Here is a 21134-nt window from a genome sequence, read left to right on the forward strand (position 1 = left end):
CAACTCTTAAAATTCTAGAAAATAGTCAAACACCCTGGGAAAGATCTCTTAGGAAGAATAGCTGGATCTCTGTAAGAGTAATTAGTTTTTCAGAGCTTTAATATACCCTACTTCCATCCCAACTCCTATTTTAGTGATTAACTTTCAAAGCCTGTGATTTGAAATCTTAGAGGAAAAAAAAACAACAAAAAACAGCAACAGGGGCCACCAGTAGAGGGCGAAGAATGAGGCAGCAGCCGTGTGGAATTTCCTTCAGGAAATTCAAAGGACACTCCCTTTATCTGAACAAACTCAAAGCTCAGAAAGTGATCACAACCTTTTCTTCTAGGAGCTTTGGGCAAAAATATTCATAGGCCATTGTTGAATTTCATAGAGGTGAAGATAACAGTTGGAGAAAACACAAGTTAATAAAAGGCTTCAAAAGGCAAAATCTAGGAAATGAAAGGTTTATGAGGTTTTAAAAACATCAAGCATATGTACAGGTCTACCCACATACATACATATCTATGGACAGACAGACAGACAATCCACAGACTTAGGTTTGTGCATGTTCAGGAAAGACCTGAAAAAGCCACATGGTGTCACTTTTGATTAACCATGAGGCTCTGTGCAAACAAGAAAGGGAAGCTGAGATTGCAAAGTACTTGGGTAAGGGTTGAAGATATTCTCTGCATGTACACCGAATCACTGAAGAAACACTGGAAAAATACTAGCTCTAGATAGAATGTTCTAGATATAATGAAAACGTTATACTGAAGTTGAGAGCACCAATCATTTATATAAAATGTCCCAAGTAGGTAAACCCATAGGGACGGGTATTTTCTCACTGGCTGCCCGAGATTCGAGTATAAACAAAAACTAATAGCAGTCCTTGAGGTGTCAGCAATGTCCTAAAACTAGATTGTTGTTATGGTTGATGAATTCTATAAATTTACCACAAATCACTGAATTGTGCGCTTAAGGAACGAGTTTTATGGTATGCAGTAAATGCTAACTCAATAAAGTAGAAAAAAAATGACCCAGCTCCATGCTATAAAAGCCTTCTCTTCCCCCAATGCAATAATATTAATAGGGCAGAGGTAAAATGATGGCGAGAAGGCATTTCTGGAGTGACAAAGTAAAAACCTCTAAAGATCTGTGTCCTAAAAGCAAAAGAACACTGGGAAAAAGAAGTCAAAATCAATTTGGGGAGAAAATTAAATGCTTGCAATAAAACATGGAACAGTATTTCAAGAAAAAGTAAGATTAGTAAGTAACGTGTGTAGCATTTCAACTTTTCATAATCCCATCTCTTTTCCCCAGCTTCAAAGTCCTAAAAAGAGTGAACATTACTGTCATTATAGAAGCTGTAACTTGGCAGCAGCTGAACTCAAAGGGGTAGAAGAGTTCTAGAACATCACAAAAGTCCACCCTCAGAAACTCTGCTATTTCATATGCCTGGCACCCGTGGGAAAGCTACATCCTGAAGACTGTCTGTCTTTGAGCTCACTGATATCCCTCACTGTAGGAAGAGTTCATCCCCAAGGCATTTGTCAAAATGAACTGCAGAAGTTGTATACAGTACATCTGCTTGACATGGGATTAACACTGGAAGCTAAAAGGGGCCAATGAAAAGATCCCACACAGGATCAAGGCAGCCAGCATTCCAGAATGCGAGTGGGGCAGGGGCCACGGAAACATAAACCCTCACCCTGAGCTGAGGAGTTATTGGCAGTTAATGGCTGTTATAGAAGGCAGAGTCATTTTCTGAAAGGATATGGCCCCCGGTAGGGTGCCTATGCTCTAGTGCACTGCCCTCTACTCATGCACATATGAGCTGCTGGAATTGTACTTGTTGCGGGTATTAAAAAAATAAAAGCACAGGAAGATGGGGAGGGTGAGATGTGGAGAAGGGGAACATGAAGGACGGGAGGGGAGGGAGTGAAGGGCAAGGAGGATCAAAATGTACAGAATCCTTGTAGAAACTTAAAAGGAAAAGCAGACTTTGAAAGATTCAGATATGTTCCCAAGAATCTGGGAGGCAATGAACACAAACAAATCTGTATATGTGCCCAGGACAGCTGGGATCCAAGAAGACCCTACTATCTCACTTTGGGCTGACATTAGGCTTAGCATGAGCGGTAAGTGACGTCAAAGGCAGAGCCAGCAAGCCTTGAGTATTGAAAGAGTGTTCCGAGCTACGCACGCATAGACCCTCAAGCAAGGGATGATAGACATTCTGGTTCAAGAACTTTAAGGAAAGAAACTCTTTTCAATCTTTAGAGGATTACTTTGCTAAGGAAGCAGAGAGAAGGCATAATTCTTAGAATTCAATACAAAAGAAATTTACTAAATAATGGCATCAGCAGATCCATGGGGCAGTGGCAATGGTGGACTGGTTTTTAGAATTTCCACATTATACTATTTAAAATCTCTCATTTTCAACAAAAATGCAACATATTATAATGAAAGAGGAAAGTATGACCCATACATAGGAAGAGAAAAAGAATCAACAGAATCACGCTAACTAGATAAAACTTTAAAACAGTTATTCTAAGTTCCTTCACCAACTGAAGGAAAAAACTCTAAACTATCTGATAAAATAGAAACTAAACTAAGCAGAGGAAATGAAAATGAAGAACCTAGCAGAAACTCTGGAGCTGCATGCACAGTTACTGACGTGACCACTTCCCGAACGAATAGAACTTAACAGATTTGAGCTAGCAGAAGAAAGACTCCATCAACTTGAAGATAACCCCACTATCTACTCAGAGAACAATAATGCAGTCCAGGAAGGAAAAACAAACAAGGGCAAGGAAATATTAACAGCCTCAGAGAATGAGACAAATGATTAACCCTCAAAGACAGCACGGACAGATCACAGGATTCTCAGAGGCTGAAAGTGGGGGCTGGAAAAGAAAACGTTTCGAGAAGCAATGGCCAGCAACATCTCCGAACTGATGGAAAAGAAGAATCTACACATCAAAAAAGCTCAACAGACTCAAAGTAGAATAAACCCAAAGGAATATAGTCTTATATATACACATCCAAACTACCAAAAAAGAATGCAAAGAGTAAATATTTGTGTGTATATACATGTGTGCATGCACATGTATGTGTCTGTATGTGTGCGTGTGAGGGGTGACTCATATTACAGAGGCTTGACATGTACATAAGTGACCACGTATGTACAGGACACAGAATAACCTCACTGTTGTTCCTCAGGAGCCATCCACTTTGCTTTTTGAGACAGGATCTCTCATTGGTTTGGTGTTCTCCAAGCAGGAAGGCTCAGGGATCCATCTAACTTTGCTCTTTAGCCCCAGGATTTCAAGCACATGTCACTATGCCCAGCTTTTTATGTGAGTTCTGGGGTTTGAACTCAAGTTCTCACATTTACAAGGCAAGCACATTATTGACTAAGCTGTCTCTCCAGCCCAAGAGTGAACCGTTACAAAAGCAACTCAAGAGAAGAGAGAGACTCATGGAAAGAGATCCAAGGAAAAATAACAACTGACTTAGCAGAAGCCACAAAAGGCAGAAGCAATAAGGTGGAATATTTGTGCTACAAGAGAAGGCTGCGCACCAGAAATTTGAAGGCTGTCACCAAAAGTGATGAAAATCCATCAAAACTTCTTCAGAGAGGGAAAAGAAGAAGTAGTACATAACTACAACTAAAGTATGTTATCTAAGAAATATAACACATAAGAAAATGTCACAATGAAATTCATTATTTTGTAATAAGTAATTTAGGTTAATAGTATGTTTATAAAAACTATAATAAACAACTGAGGAAACCCCGTGGGAGAGAGACCTCACCGCCTGATCAGGTGGGCACTCCTGAGGCTGCAGAGCGGAGGAGACCACCAACACTGCCCACCCCTGCCCACATCCCTGGCCCAAGAGGCAACTGTATAAGGCCTCTGGGTTCCCGTAGGGGAGGGCCCAGGAGAGGCAGGACCCCTGCGCCTGAGACACTGCCGGAACCTGAAGGAAACAGACCGGATAAACAGTTCTCTGCACCCAAATCCCGTGGGAGGGAGAGCTAAACCTTCAGAGAGGCGGACACGCCTGGGAAACCAGAAGAGACTGCACTCTGTGCACATCCAGACGCCAGAGGAAAACACCAAACGCCATCTGGAACCCTGGTGCACGGAGGCTCCCGGAAAGAGCGGTGCAGATCTTCCCGGTTGCTGCCGCCGCGGAGAGGACTTAGGCAGTACCCCACGAGCAAACTTGAGCCTTGGAACCACAGGTAGGACCAACTTTTCCCCTGCAAGAAACCTACCTGGTGAACTCAAGACACAGGCCCACAGGAACAGCTGAAGACCTGTAGAGAGGAAAAACTACACGCCCGAAAGCAGAACACTCTGTCCCCATAACTGGCTGAAAGAAAACAGGAAAACAGGTCTACAGCACTCCTGACACACAGGATTATAGGACAGTCTAGCCACAGTCAGAAATAGCAGAACAAAGTAACACTAGAGATAATCTGATGGCGAGAGGCAAGCGCAGGAACCCAAGCAACAGAGACCAAGACTACATGGCATCATCGGAGCCCAATTCTCCCACCAAAGCAAACACGGAATATCCAAACACACCAGAAAAGCAAGATCTTGTTTCAAAATCATATTTGATCATGATGCTGGAGGACTTCAAGAAAGACATAAAGAACTCCCTTAGAGAACAAGTAGAAGCCTACAGAGAGGAATCGCAAAAATGCCTGAAAGAATTCCAGGAAAACACAACCAAACAGTTGAAGGAATTAAAAATGGAAATAGAAGCAATCAAGAAAGAACACGTGGAAACAACCCTGGACATAGAAAATCAAAAGAAAAGACAAGGAGCTGTAGATACAAGCTTCACCAACAGAATACAAGAGATGGAAGAGAGAATCTCAGGAGCAGAAGATTCCATAGAAATCATTGACTCAACTGTCAAAGATAATGTAAAGCGGAAAAAGCTACTGGTCCAAAACATACAGGAAATCCAGGACTCAATGAGAAGATCAAACCTAAGGATAATAGGTATAGAAGAGAGTGAAGACTCCCAGCTCAAAGGACCAGTAAATATCTTCAACAAAATCATAGAAGAAAACTTCCCTAACCTAAAAAAAGAGATACCCATAGACATACAAGAAGCCTACAGAACTCCAAATAGATTGGACCAGAAAAGAAACACCTCCCGTCACATAATAGTCAAAACACCAAACACACAAAATAAAGAAAGAATATTAAAAGCAGTAAGGGAAAAAGGTCAAGTAACATATAAAGGCAGACCTATCAGAATCACACCAGACTTTTCGCCAGAAACTATGAAGGCCAGAAGATCCTGGACAGATGTCATACAGACCCTAAGAGAACACAAATGCCAGCCCAGGTTACTGTATCCTGTAAAACTCTCAATTAACATAGATGGAGAAACCAAGATATTCCATGACAAAACCAAATTTACACAATATCTTTCTACAAATCCAGCACTACAAAGGATAATAAAGGGTAAAGCCCAACATAAGGAGGCAAGCTATACCCTAGAAGAAGCAAGAAACTAATCATCTTGGCAACAAAACAAAGAGAAGAAAAGCACACAAACATAACCTCACATCCAAATATGAATATAACAGGAAGCAATAATCACTATTCCTTAATATCTCTCAACATCAATGGCCTCAACTCCCCAATAAAAAGACATAGATTAACAAACTGGATACGCAATGAGGACCCTGCCTTCTGCTGCCTACAGGAAACACACCTCAGAGACAAAGACAGACACTACCTCAGAGTGAAAGGCTGGAAAACAACTTTCCAAGCAAATGGTCAGAAGAAGCAAGCTGGAGTAGCCATTCTAATATCAAATAAAATCAATTTTCAATTAAAAGTCATCAAAAAAGATAAGGAAGGACACTTCATATTCATCAAAGGAAAAATCCACCAAGATGAACTCTCAATCCTCATCTTCGGTTGGTTTATACACACATGTGCAATTTCTAGGCTTGAAAGTAAAATGATGCTATCTGGTGCTGGATAGAGGAGCCTTATTTTTTATTATGGCAGCTTGCTATTTTTGTAACATAGTGATTTGTTTGAACACAATAAAGTACAGTAGTAACTGATCTCCCCTTCTTCCTGGATGAGTGAGGAGATGATTAAATGTTGATGTCAGCATCCTTGAGCATATTCAGATGAGCTTCTGCTTCTGTTGAAAAGGATGCTGTGTTTGATTGTGGTCTGAAGCTTTGAAGCACTACTTGGCATCTCCTTCCTTGGAGGTCTCACTGTTTAAACATAACAGATTTGATCGCTTGTTGGTAAGGTGAGGTGCAGCTTGTCTCCACTAGGTCATCTTCATGTGAATCCGGTGGTTATACGGTTTTGTTCTAGGGATATTTCATTTTTTTAATAACGGTTTTAGCTGACATTCATGGAGAGAATGAATCCTTAGAACTGTGCCACTAGTGAAAGGAAATCCTGTCTAGAGTATGTTTCTTTACAAAGCTGTGTCACACCATCATTTGGGCCCTCTGCTGGAAAAGTAGAATCAAGTCTCAAATAATGCCTTTTAAATTGTATCCTCTAGTATTATAGATGTAGGACACTACTGTATCATACCTCTGTGGATGTAAAATAGCTTGTACCTGCTTTATGATACGTAGTAGTGACCGTGCTTTATCAGAGCTGTTTTTAATGATGTTGCTCAGAATGTTTTCTTTCCAGATGATGATTGAGAAGCTAATTAAAAAAAAATGGTGCCAGGTACCACAAGAGTAACAGAACTGTGCTGTTTTCTCGGGTTTTGTTTTTTTACTTTTTTTTTTTTAATGGAGTGTGCTGGATGTCTCTACAGTTTTGTTCAGATGACTGCAGAACCTGGAAAAGCGGTTGCTGCTGTTGATGCATAACACACTGCTATTATTGTTCTTTTTATATAAATATAAATATATATATATACAGATATATAATTTGAATTTTTTGAAACTTTAGCTGTGCTGTCAACTTTGGAAAAAAGTATCCCCATTTACTGTGTTGAGTTGGCAGTGTACAGAAATTAACAGCCATATTGGTCTAGAAATGTTGAACTTAAGTTTTTTCCATTTGTACAGGGGTAACACACTGTATTAAATATGTAAGGTCTTATCTATGTGGGTTTGATTACAAAAACTAATAAAGTATTCTCTAAATTTAAAAAAAAATGAATGTTATGCCAAATTCAAGTTTGAATCAATAGATACACTGTGTGACTTTGGACAACTTAAATTCCATCTATATTTTGGTGAAATGAGTTGTTATGAGGAAGTAAACAATGTTTAAATGGTAAAAAAAAAAAGAAAGAAAGAAAGAAAAGAGTGGAGCAGAGACTGAAGGAAAGATCATCCAGAGACTGCCCCAATCTATCTATATGCAGCCACCAAACCGAGCCACAATTGCTGATGCCAAGAAGTATTTGCTGACAGGAACATGGTATGGATGTCTCCTGAGAGGATCTACCAGAGCCTTTCAGATACAGATGAGGATGCTTGCAGCTAACCATATAGTAAAATTTTAAGATAAAGATTGTGTGTATACTCTCTATTGGGAATATCAAAATATTATGTGTAAGAAAAAGTATGTAAGTGGATATGAGAATTTGGAAAATGTTTCACACATTGGGAAATAATATATACATTATAGATTACTTAAAGTTATTCTCTCTCTTTCTCTCTCTTCTCTCTCTCTCTCTCTCTCTCTCTTTCTCTCTCTCTCTCTCTCTGTGTGTGTGTGTGTGTGTGTGTGTGTGTGTGTGTGTGGTGTATGTACATAGTTCAAAGACAATGGAGAAAGGAAGTGTTTAATCTTCATTTTGCTTCTACTTATATCTAGTGCAATCTACTTCTTCAGGATTCCAGTTTACACAGAAGACCAGCTGAAACATCTAGACTCGTGGGACTGAGCAAATACTAGATTCTTGGACTTCCCATCCACAGCTGCCTATTGTTGAGTTACTTGGACTACAAACTATAAGTCATTTCAATAATTTCCCTTAATACATAGATACATAGAGGTATTCCTTAAGTTCTGTGATTCTAGAGACTATATATTCCAAAATACATATATGCGGTTAGCTGAGTCTGTATAATGTTATTTGTATGCATGTTTTCAGGGTTGATCATTTTGGTATTGAATAACCAATTGATGAGCTCATCACTAAGAATGACTATTTCTTTTGAAATACAATTATTTCATCTTTGTGATTGTAATATCTTCCTGCTATGACACCCTGTGAATAAATTATAAAACTAAAAAAAAAAAAAAAAACAAACAACTGAGGAAGAAATTATCAGATAAAGAATTCATTACCAGAAGATATACCCTACAAGAAAATAAATCCTTTAGGTCAAAATGAATGAATAAGAGGAATAGCACTCCTAAAGTTGACTACATAGGTAAACAGAAAACATGGTACAAGTGTCCTTTCCTTTCTAATTACTCTTCATCTGATCTGATGTAAAGCAGTAATTACAAAACTGCTATTGTACTTAAAAATGTACACATATGCAATCTGTCTGGTAACAGTTTAAGAGAACAGAAACATAACCACATTTTAAATATGATTAAAATTATGTTGCCATGAATATGATCTAATTAGTTTAATCTAAGATGTTAATTGTAATCCTTAAGATAACCAGGTAAACCAGGTAGGGAATAAAAGACACACACACACACACACACACACACACACACACACACACACACACTGGTAGGGGGTGGAAGGAATTTCATCAAGCTAACTAAAATGGCATACTAAATAAAACTAATTCTATAAACAAATGAACAAAATAATAAATGTAAATCTTATCAACATAAGCTAATACTTTAAGCAAACTAAAAACCTCAGTCAAACACGTATGAGAAGCTGCACCTATAGTCTCAATAATATGCTTGCCTCAACAAGACCTGCATCATAAAAACCACCAGCTGGCATGCCAATGTTTGCAACATTAAATGGACTAAACACGGTTTGTAGAGAGACCCTGTCTCAAATGAAAGGAAAAGAAATGAAACGAAACAAAGAGAAACAAAACAAAACAAAACAGCATGCTATTGGTATAAAGCCAGACACATATACCACCAGAGAGCCTGGAAATAAACTCTCATCCATATGGTAAATGATCTTTGAACAGAGTAATAAGATTATTCAGTGCAGAAAGAAGTCTTCAAAAAATGGTCCTGGGAAAACTGAATAGCAGCAAGTATACTAGGAAACTGAAGCCTTATCTTATGCCATGTGCAAAATTAACTCAAAATGGATCAAAGACTAACCAGCAACACAAAAAATAAAATGGCTTACAAGGTAACATAGAAGAAATGGCTTCTTGATATTGGATATGCTAACAGAAGCATGGATAAGGAAGGAGAATGGCCTGGTGGTGGTGGGGTGGTGCACACCTTTAATCCCAGAACTGAGGAGACAGAAGCAAGTGGATCTTTGAGTTTGAGGCCAGCCTGGTCTACAGAGTGAGTTCCAGGACAGCCAGGGCTACACAGAGAAACCCTGTCTCAGAAAAGCAGAATAAGGGAAGAAAAATGAGAGAACTCTATGCATTAAAGGATACTATGAAAAGTTAAAGGCAGACATAAACAAGAGAAAATATTTACAAATCATGTATCTGAGAAGTGATTAATATGGAGATACTTGAATGGATAGCTATTCATAGAAGATACATGGTCAAATAATATATGAAAAAAACACAGCTGCATTAGGTAGGAAAATGCAAATCAAAAGTACCAATGAGATAAGCCATGCCTTTTAAAGTAACAATTATCCAAAAAGAGAAAAGACCAAAAATAACATGTGTTCCTGAGAATTTAGAGGAACCGGAACTTCTATGCATTGCTGGTAGGAATACAAAATGACAGTCTGTATAGAGAGCAGTAGGGAGGTTCATCAAAAAGGAAACAGAATTATAAGATCCAGCAATTCCATTTCTATATATGTACACAAAGAACTGAAAGCAGATATCAAACATTTGTTCACCAATGTTCACATTAGCATTATTCACAATAAGTACAAAATGGAAGTAATTGAAGTGTCCACAGATGAATGAAGTGAACAAAGCAGTATGCATAGTCAATGGAATATTATGCAGCCTTACAAAAGGAATGGGATTCTGACACATGCGACAATATGGATCGCAATGAACACATTTATGCTAAGTAAAATAATCTAATCATAAAGGATAAAATATTGCACGATTCTATTTATGTGAGGTACATATAGTACTCAAATTCACAAAAAGTATAATGGAGGTTGCTAGAAGGTATAGGGTGTGAGGTAAGATAAAGCAGCTTTTAATGTGTGTAACTTTAAAAGCTCTGGAGATGGATGCTGATAATAGTTACCAAAAAATGTGTATACCTAATACCCCAGAAGTAAATACTTAAAATGGTTACAATAGTACATTTTATGTTATGTATCTCTTAGCACAATTAAAAATATACTACTAAGAGAATAAAATTACAAGCTCCAGACTGCGAAAAAAATTGTAAAGCATACGTCCTATGGAGGACTACGTTTAGCATATATAGAGTCATCTCAAAAGTCAATAGGAAGAAAAAATAATGCAATGATAAAATGACAGAGACATGAACTGAAACCTTAACAAACAGGATATAATGATGGCAAAAAAGCAAACGGAGAGCTGCTCAGCACCATTAGCCATTAAAAAAAGGCACATTAAAACAACAGGGGAAAAGGCACATTAAAACGACAGGGAGGCATCACTTCACACCTATCAGAGCAATCACAGCAAATGCTGACAAAGATGGAGAGCAAGTGAACTCTCATACACCACTGGTGGGAAGGCAAAATGGTCCAGCCACTCTGGAAAATGGTTTGGCAGTTTCATATAAAGTTAAACGTGCACTTACCATATGACCCAGTAATCCCACTGCTAGATATTTACCTTAGAAAAATAAAAACTTATGTTCACACAAAAACCTGCACAAGAATGTTAATATCAATATCATTCATAAAGACCATAACCTGGAAAACCCAAATCCACTTCAATACGTGAATGGATATGGAATATCCGCACGATGAAATGGGACTCCACAAAAGCGAATGAGTTATTGATATAAACAACAACTTGGATGAGTCTCCAAAGCATTATGCTGAGTGAAAGAAGCCAGCCTCACAATGTTACACACCGCATGACTCCATTTATATGAAAGTCTCTAAAAGGTAAAACAGAAGTAATGGGGATAAGTGATAGCCAGGGACTGGGGCAAGCAATGCGGAGGGACTGCAACGGAGAGAGTATGAGGAGAGTTTGCGTGATGGAGCTCTTCCCCCTCTTGACTGTGGTGGTGGATACATGAAATCTACATGATTTACAATTCGCAGAATTGTACACCGAAAGAAGGCCCCATGCAATTTTACTGCAAGTTCAATTCAAAATAAAATTCTACTTATGATATAATTATTACCATCATCATCATCAATAGTTACATTGATTAATGATATTCAAAATTATTTGTGCAAGGGGACCTAAAAACCAGCAAGGTCAATGTCTGCCTGGAACAATAAAGCTACAGAAGTAAAAACATAGAAGTAAAAACTAAATGTAAAATCTTGACAACTTTGACTAACTCCTCTCTTTCATATCAGGACAGTATGTTCTCTTTGGATCACTTCCTATAAACATTGTCATATAGTGAATATGGAATCAAATAAGTGCTCAACTTAGAAGTCTGGGACTCTAGTTTACAGTCCTAAATCTAACACTGTAAGAAATTTATCTTCCTAATTTTATCTTCCTCTTCATTGAGGTCATGCACTTGTCTGCACTTGTCTTTTTGTGGTATGCTGTGAAGGTTTAAAGTAAGGGGTTTCAAAGCTAAGAAAGAGAAACAGAGACACACACACTCTTCCACCCACCCCCACCCCATTACTAGGTCCTGCTCTGATTTCTATGTGTTCTCTCACTTCATCCTAACAACTCCACAGCATGGCCACAACTGATACTCTCATTTCTCAGAGGAAGTCACTGAAGTACAGAGAGGTAACGCGATCGCTACTGCACAACTAGTAAGTGGGGGAGCCAGGTTTGCCCCAGGCAGCCTGCTGCCAGAGTCAATATTCACATGCAGTATGCCATGTCTCTCCATAGAAAGCCATTCTTTCACTCCTTCTTCCCGTTACCACAGCTCGGCCACCTGTATAGCCTATCTTTACCTTTCCGTCCCATATCATAAAGCAGATGAGTACTAGCCCCATAGACCCACTTCTGACTTTTCTCCTCAGCTTCATTGCTGCATCAGAATCTGCATATCATCATCCCACCGTCCTCACAAACTCAGCCTGTTCAAGTGAAACACACCGTCCTTCCTCAAAATATCCACTAAAGACTTAATATTCCAAGAATTAAGTTTCACAGCCTTGAAACATGTGAGGTATCTTGCTATATTCCTGAGGTCCTTAGTCAATGAGTCTCCTCCTTCATCCTCAGTCAACATGTTCGCTCAATTCTTCCTTTGTCATGTCACCTATAACTAATTCTACCTCTCAGTTCTGCTGTCAGCATTCCAGTTGAGAAATTGATAACTCAATGACTTTAATGCCACTCTCTTTCCTCTCTACATCCCTATACTGGCCACCACATTAATCATTTCCAAATCAAGTTTTTATCATCTTATGGTATTCGAACACATGAACTGAAAAACGAACTCATATACCTTTGTAATATCAAGCAAATCCGAGCCAAGTACTTTGAGCTACCTTTCTAACTCGATCTCTTCAAATTCACCCAATTAACAACTGAAACCAAGTACTACAACTGAAATGCTACTTTCTCTCTAATAGAAGCTTAATAGAATATTTAGATCTTACCTCTTCTGAGAGGCCCTCTTCAGTCACACCAATAAAACTCTGAACTTCTGTGGCACTGGGCCACTATATCTATCATTACTCCTAAAGGGTACATGTGAGCACCTCTAAGCTGACTAGTTCGAGGCCAGAGACCATTTCTTAATTTCTCTATACCTTCCACCATGCAGAGTAAAATTACCTGCTAAACAATTACTTTATGGTTAAGACACATACTGTTTATGGGCAGATTTTGCACTCTGTTATAGTTCAGCCTAAAGACTCATCACGATCTAGCTGTATATTCTATTTCGTGTATCAGACATCGTTCCTGACCATACCCTGTTCCACTGCCACTCTGAACTTCTCCCTGCTCCCTACATGTACCAGATCCTTCCATGGTATGGCTCTTATATTTTTGGTTGTGAGCCTAGCCTTTAACGGCTGAGCCATCTCTCCAGCCCCATGGTATGGCTCTTATCCGCTCACTGGAGGTAATGTTCTTTCCCCTTTACATTAAAAAATGCCCGTTGCCCTGCTGAGATAGTACATCATTTGTGTTCTGTGCCACCTTGGCATTTGATTAAACCCTCCATCATAACCCTTTCCATGCTAGTAACTATACACATATTTGTACCTCTTGTGGGACTTTATATTTTGCAAGAGTAGTAATACCTTGTCTTTCGCTAATCCCCCATATCTAATAGTCTGATGTTAAATCTTTCTTCCAGTTAAAGAAGATTTCAGAGTCAGTGAGGATCCCATACCTTGGTAATAAAGAGCCTTAAGGAAGGAGTGACGATCAGTTCCCTGAAATAAAGACTTTTCAATTTCCATCTCTCTTCGGGTCAGCTGTTTGCTCTTTGAAAACCTCTGTGGCAGGCAGAGGATGCGCTGGCGCTCCGAGATCCTTTCTTTAATATCTTCAAGCCGTTTCTGTATTGCTTCGGGAGTTGCCCTCAGCTTTGTCCTCTGAAAGCAGGGAAATAAGATGCTTTATATCTAAAAGGACGCAGCACAAACGTGACTCTGAAACCTCAAGTAAGATAGAAGACGAAAAAGGCCCAGACACTGGAAGTGTTTGTGGAAGTTTTAGTTAAGGGCTAATCAACAGCTTCTCTTTAGCCAATGTTTCTATCTTAAAAACCAAAGAAGATTCAGACCCAACATTCAGTTTCATGAAAACTCAGAACAAAAAGGTCTCAATGACAAAATGAAGCAACTACGATGTTGGGGAGTTCAGCTGTTCCCGCCTGCTCATGGTTTCCACACCCCAGCATAAAGCGCAGAACCAGGCATGAGATTTATCTCCTGAGTATCCTGCTGCTCCCTACCAAGTGGCATAAATGAAAATAAAGAAATAATTTAAGAAAACAACCTGTTTACCTTTTCACCTGAAACATGGCTTTTCCAGATCAATATTTCTGTTTCATTGAGCCCTAGTTCCCTGAGAGAAGCAGTTTCCTGGTCTTTTTCATGTAGTGTCTGGAACTGGGACAAAGTCATTGTCCCGGCTACTTCCTTCCCAAAGGGCTTGTACATAGTCCCAGGGGCAAAGCTCTTTTTTTTAGAGACACATCTGCAAAACACAAAAGAAGTGCATAAGAACATCTTGTGGTTGAATTCGCACTGATGAGGCTTCCTATTAAAACAGGCCCAATGAAGCTCATAGGCAAAGTCTCTCTTCCATTTTATTGCCTAGGTGAAGTGCCATAGCAACAAAATGGAATCCCCACAGATCCAGGACTAAATTAACAAATGTTAACTGAGGCCATGCTAGACATTAGATGCTGTGTACTATTCTGAGAGTTCACAGATTAAAGACAAAACACAAGGGCTGAGAGACATGGCATTGCAGTTAAAGGCTCTTACTGCTCTTACACAGGACCTGGGTCAGTTCCTAGCACTCACAGGGCAGAATGTAACCACCTGAATCACCAGTTCCAGGGCATCCAAACCCCTCCGGCCTCTGCAGGCACTGGCACACAAGGGGTTGACATAAATACTACCCCCTCTACCTCCCCTTTCCTCTCCTCTCCTCTCCCCACCCCACATACCAGCACACAAAATAAATCTTCTATAGAAAACCCAAAAGAGCTGCCATCTATATGAAGAGTATCAGAAAAGGAAGCAACATTAGGGGAAATACAGGGTGCTATAGTAGAACACAGTAAAAGTGCTTAACCCGGGCTTAGTATGATATACACTTAACCTCCCTACAGAAAGTCACAAAAGCAAAATCTGATTGCATCTGAAGAGGTCTTCTGAAGAAAGTGCTTGGGTGAGCTCTCCCATCTAGCTTTAAGAGGGATAAATAACCCATAGGTGAGAGTCTATTATAATCTGTTTACAAATCAATACCCACTCTTCAATGGAGACAGAGGTATCAAGTTGATGTTGAAGGAGGCTCTTGAGCTGCCTCTCACCTTCTGTTTCCAGTTCCTCCAGGACATGCTCTTCATCCTTCACACAGCTATTTACCCTGGAACAGATGTAAAGCAAAACAAAATCCATAGGGAAAGTATAAGACACAGAAAGTCTGAAAATATATTCCCCAGTCTATATTACCCGCCAGTGATCCATTTGCTCAAAGACATGTCTTCAACATTCTACTGCCCTGAGTACTTGATTATATATTCACTAAATGCCTATGTACACAAGAGGCATTCTGTTAGCTACTTGTACTGGCTAGTTTTATGTCAAACAGCACAAGCCAGAGTCATTTTAGAAGAGGGAACCTGAATTGAGAGAATGCCGTCTGGGCATTCCTATGGGCAAACCTATAGTGTGCTTTCTTGATTGATACAGGAGGGCATGGATCACTGTGTACAGTGCCACACCTGGGCTTGTGGTCCTGAGTACTACAAAAAAGCAGGCCGTGAGGAGCTAGCTGGTAAGCAACATCCCTCCATTGATTCTGCTTTAGCTCCTGCCCACAGGTTCCTGCCCTGACTTCCCTCCCTGATGAAGTGTGACCTGAGACCTAGAAAGAACCCTTTCCTCTCCAAGCTGCTTTTGGTCAGACTGTCTTTTCACAGCAGTAGAAAAGTTAACTAAGATACAACTTGTGGAAAATAAAGATATTCTAGGCATAGATTCCATCAAGGAATTTGTAATATATTTAGGGAGAAAACGTATATCCTCTTATACTGTGTGCATGTGCCTATAAAGAGAGGGAATCTAAATAAATAATAATAGAGAAACATGTTCAAATTAGTAAAGTTTGCAGAAGAAAGGGGTAAACTGGGAGCTAAAGTGGTAAGGATGATTTCAGAATGGCATTCTTAAATGGGTACATGAAAGATTGGGTGTGACAAAGAAAAGGAGACATGGGAAAGCAAATATAAAGAGACAGACCACATACTGTGAGATAACTGAACTCCTATTTAGACTCTCACTTCGAATAGCCTTAAGTACATGAACTAAAGGATTCTCAACCAGACCTGAACACACAGGGATTAGGAAGCAATTTATCAGTCCAATAGGAGTCAAAGAGTAAGAAGTGTTTAAGGCCATATGGATTAGAAGATAACTAGAGTAACCAGCTAGAGTAACCAGCTAGGAAAACTACTGCGGTAGAAGGCATGAAGGTCCAGACTAGGGCAGTAATAGCAGAAATACAAAGGAGGGATTCAACCAGAGAGGCCTTTAGGAGAATGATGTTAAAAAAGTAAAACAGGGGGCTGGGGATTTAGCTCAGTGGTAGAGCGCTTACCTAGGAAGCGCAAGGCCCTGGGTTCGGTCCCCAGCTCCGAAAAAAAAGAACCAAAAAAAAAAAAAGTAAAACAAACAGACACATAAATAAAAGCACTCAAATTTCGAACTGTTGGTATAGTTTGACAGAATATTGGTATGAAGGGAGGAAAATGGTTTCAGATGGAATAAATGCCTAGGAAATATATCAGTCTATGTCACTGATACCTACACTGAGTTGAGCAGCTCTTAGAACTCTCAAACCCAAGGCACTGGTCTGAAGCAACAACAAACATGACTGGCTAAAATTCTTACCAGGAGGAAGTCTGAGGCTCAACACAGAAAAATCTGAAGCCATGTGAGAACATAAGATCTGAAGCCATTAGAAAAGAAATTCTGAAGGGCAGAAAATATGAAGAGTGTCTTCTCTTACCAACTTGTAGCCTAGACACTACAATGTAGAAAACTGGATCGTGGCTATGAGCCAACTCAAGTGATTAAGAACTCTTATTCAAGTTCTGAGAAATAACACAGCCATTTAACCACGCAAGAACAGAGTAGAGACAAATGAACAAAAACGAAGATGAGTTAAAACCCTGAGAAAAATAGCACGCATGTCTTACAAAACAGACCTTGTCTACTGGGATTTTGTAATGAAGTATAGAAAATTTCTGTAATTATAAGATTACTAAAAAGTGGGCTGGAGAGATGGCTCAGTGGTTAAGAGCACTGACTGCTCTTCCAGAGGTCCTGAGTTCAATTCCCAGCAACCACGTGGTGGCTCGCAACCATCTGTAATGAGATCTGATGCCCTCTTCTGGTGTCTGAAGACAGTGACAGTGTACTCATAAACATAAAATAAATCTTTTTAAAAAATTCCTAAAATAAACCTGGACCTATATTGAAAAATCTAAAATAACTTTGGAACTAAGTTTTAAAAAACCTTTTAAGTTTATCTTTATTTACAATCCCAAAAGTTACTGCTAAATTTAATTTGTTAAAAATGAATAAACATATCAACGCACATGACTCTATAGAGAAATACTGTTTTAAAAAGCTTATCACAGAAAAAGACAATATATTCCCATTTATATAAGGTTTAAAAAACAGATGAAACTAGGAATATTTTGTTCAGGGATTAAACTCATATGTGGAAAAGTAAGAAACAAAAAAAAAAAAAAAAACCAACCAAACAAACAAAAGGCAAAGGAATAATTGGTGTAAACTCCTAGATAAAGGGGGAAGAAGCAGAGAAAAGCCAAGGGGGCTTGTAAGGCATGCATGTGAATCCTGCCCTACCTCTTAACCTGTATAGCATACAGTTCTTTATGATCATCTAAGCTATACACAAGATTCATTTTTCATGTATGAGGTATCTCATCACAGGATAATTAAAATAATTAAGGCAGAGGAAACTTAAAAACAGAAAAAAGGAAACAACAACAGACCCTTTAAAAAAAATTCAGGCAACTAAGAAAGCAGGAGAGAGCATTCCTAAACAGGTTCTTTGTCCCACTGTTCCAGAGTGAAGATTCCACTGCAGTGTGAAGACAAAACCAAGTGATAGGTTTTCTGTCCTGTCATTAACTGGGAAGCTCTGGGTCTCAATGAGGACAGCCCCAGGCTCAAAGGGCCATTTACTGCAGAACCAGTAGGGGAAACTGCCCCGAAGCAATACCTTTCTTCTCCCAAAGCACAAGGAGCCAGTTCTGTGCTCAATTTGGCGAAGGAAACTATAATTCTCTAACTTTAAAGTCTAAATGCACTACCCAGTGTGGCCCACTATGTCTTTAAAATCTAGACAATGTAAGTTCCCACCCTACGACTCTCTGCCCCGGGAGACCTAGCAGGACGGCCAGGGAGGGGCTGGCTTTGTGCATCCAGAGAGCTAGGAATGTGAGAACCCAGGCAGCTCCAGAGGTCTCTGCCCCGAGGGAAACATTCCTGTGGAAACCCGCCTGGCTGTGGCCCTTCTAGAACTTCACCCCAGCAGACTGGTCTGGCCGGCCTTCCCTCCTCCCTTCTCCTTTGTCTTTTCGCTGAAGAGAACTCGACCCCCAAGAAAGTGACACATCCCAAACAAAAAGAAAAAAAGCCATTTTCAAAATAAATGATAAAAGTTGCCTTCTGCAACCCGGATATGCCCTTACCTCTTCATGTTTCCGCAGGCCCCTATCTCTAACTTGGGTAAATAGGAACCAGACCTCAACTCCCAGAAATCCGTGCGGCAGACTGGAAGGTGATGAAATTGGAGCGTGGAACTCTGGGAATTGTAGTATCACAAAACTATATGCTGATAGAAAGATAAAGTAGGTATTGGGTGGTGGGTATATTGTAAATTAAGAATTTTTTTGGCCCAGATTCAAGATAACATCCAAAATATAAAGCTCATAAACTTAGGATTCACCTTTGGCTTCTTGGCTCTTTCTCCAAGTATCAATAAAACCTAGATTGTCTCTAATCGCCTTCTTGTCAGCAAGGCTTCTCTGTCAGGGATTTATCTGACCTGCCTGCTGTTTCTAGTCAAGCCTCTGATCTGATCACATTGCTTGCACTAATGCTTTTCTCTTAGTTGTAACAGATCCTTCTGAGTTCCCTTAGTTTAAAGTCAGAAGCAGTGCGTACCCAGGCTTTTGACTATCTTATCATAAAAATATATCAAAGCAAGGGTCAACTACGGTAGGAATTGGAGAGAGATGGCACTTGTTTCTCTTTCAGAGAACCGGAGTTCAGTTCCCATACAGCAGTTCACAGTTGTCTGTAACCCCATTTCTGAGCCTCTGACTTGTTTCTGGGACACCGGGCACACATGTATGTACATGCAGGCAAAACACACAGACGCAGAACATAAACATTTTGTAAAAAAAAAAAAAAAAAAAAAAAAAAAAAAAAAAAACCCTTCATATACGAAAGTGTTTAAAAGCATTGGTTCTTGGTTTTAGGGATGTAGCTCAATCTGTAGAGTTCTGGTTTGACATGCACAAAGCCCCCTCTTGGATCCTCAACACCACACAAATGGAAAGGCAAGTATCTCTAAAGAAAGGAAAAGGCAGTAATTCGTAAGATAGAAAATTCAAGCCACAAAGTACATTTCATTACATAGTGCAAAGCAAGTCAGATCTACATAGAGATTCTTTAAAAGAAATATCAGCAAAAACAAAACAAAAAATATAAAACAAAGGAGGACTACTATTACTCCTCCAAACTATAAAGGGTAAGCAGAAAATTCCGAGACTGTCACATTTATGAGGAAACGAGAGAAATATGATTTCTAAATGTATTGTAGGATCCTGAAACAGACACAGGAAACACAATAAAAACTAAGTAAATATAAATAAACTATACTTTTTATTTAATAAGTTTCACTGGACATGACAAATATACTGGTGTGTAAGATGCGAACACTAAGAGAAACAGTGGAATCTATATGGAACACTAGATTATAACGCTTTAATGCAAATCTAAAGCTATGTTAAAATAAAACATGATTTTTGAGATGTGTGGATTGTATCCTGGGGATTCTGTACTTTGGGCTAATATCCACTTAGCATACCATGTATGTTCTTTTGTGACTAGGTTACCCCACTTGGGATGTTATTTTCTAGTTCAATTCATTTGCCTAAGAATTTCATGAAGTCATTGTTTTTAATAGCTGAGTAGTACTCCATTGTGTAAATGAATTACATTTTCTGTATCCATTCTTCTGTCGTGGGACGTCTGAATTCTTTACAGTTTCTGGATATCACAAACAAGGCCACTAAGAACATAGTGGAACACGTGGTGAAGGACCCAAGTGAGGATACCTCAGTCCCACTTGGGAGGGAGAAGAAAGCAATCACAGGAAGGGGGAGGGCGGGAGGGACCTGGGTGGGAAAGGGAACAGGGAGGGGAACAGGAGTACATGATCAGTTATTAGATGGAGGGAAACAAGACTGAGGCCCCAAGGGCCAGCAGAAAGAATGGAAACAGACAACCTTGGGAGGTGCCGGGGCGGGGGCGGGGGGAGGGGCATCCAGAATGTACCAGAGACCTTGGAGGTTGAGAGACTCTCAGGACTCAAAAGATGGGATTTTAGGTGAAATGACATACAGTAGAGAGAGGGAACTTGTAGAGCCCACCTCCAGCAGAAAGACAGGGCATCAAGTGAGCTATGGGGTTGCCATTCCACAGTCAAAAACTCTGATCCACAATTTTTCCTGTCTTAAAGACTGGAGGGACAAAAAATGGAGAAGAGCCTGAGGGAAAGGAGGTCCAGTGACAGGCCTAAATTGGAATCCAGCTCAAGGGGAAGTTCCAAGGCCTGACACTATTACTGAGGCTTTGGGATGCTCACAAAAAGGGACCTATCATGATTGCCCTCCAAAAGACCCAACAAGCAGCTTTACGAGTCAGATGCAGATATGTGCACCCGACCAATGGACAGAAGCTGCTGACCCCTGACGTTGAATTAGGGAAAAGCTCGAGGAAGCTGAGGAGGAGGGCGACCCTGTAGGAGGACCAGCAGTCTCAATTCCCCTGGACTCCTGAGATCTCTCAGACACTGGATAACCAACCAGGCAGCATACACCAACTAATATGGGGCCCCAACACATGTACAGCACAGGACCCCCGGGTCTGGGTTC

The 21134-nt window shown here is 39.8% G+C and overlaps 1 protein-coding gene across 3 annotated transcripts in view; it reads right to left on the reverse strand.

The window, feature by feature from the left end:
• Rbm41 (RNA binding motif protein 41) overlaps nucleotides 1–18730 on the reverse strand; it is a 54659-nt gene extending 35929 nt beyond the window's left edge. The window contains exons 1-5 of one of the 3 annotated variants that reach the window (XM_087600701.1): nucleotides 18663–18725; nucleotides 15185–15301; nucleotides 14206–14398; nucleotides 13587–13791; nucleotides 6004–6253 (exon numbers count right to left, since the gene is read on the reverse strand). In XM_087600701.1, the coding sequence (XP_087456827.1) occupies nucleotides 6138–6253; nucleotides 13587–13791; nucleotides 14206–14398; nucleotides 15185–15301; nucleotides 18663–18670 (639 nt within the window). In that variant the 5' untranslated portion in view covers nucleotides 18671–18725 and the 3' untranslated portion in view covers nucleotides 6004–6137. Of the gene's footprint in view, nucleotides 1–6003; nucleotides 6254–13586; nucleotides 13792–14205; nucleotides 14399–15184; nucleotides 15302–18662 lie in introns of those variants that run through there. The other 2 variants (XM_087600702.1, NM_001109420.1) reach the window with 2 other exon arrangements.
• Nucleotides 18731–21134: the final 2404 nt, after the last annotated feature.

The sequence above is a fragment of the Rattus norvegicus genome, chromosome X (assembly GCF_021556685.1).
Source record: "Rattus norvegicus strain SHRSP/BbbUtx chromosome X, alternate assembly SHRSP_T2T, whole genome shotgun sequence".
NCBI classification, from domain to species: Eukaryota; Metazoa; Chordata; class Mammalia; order Rodentia; family Muridae; genus Rattus; species Rattus norvegicus.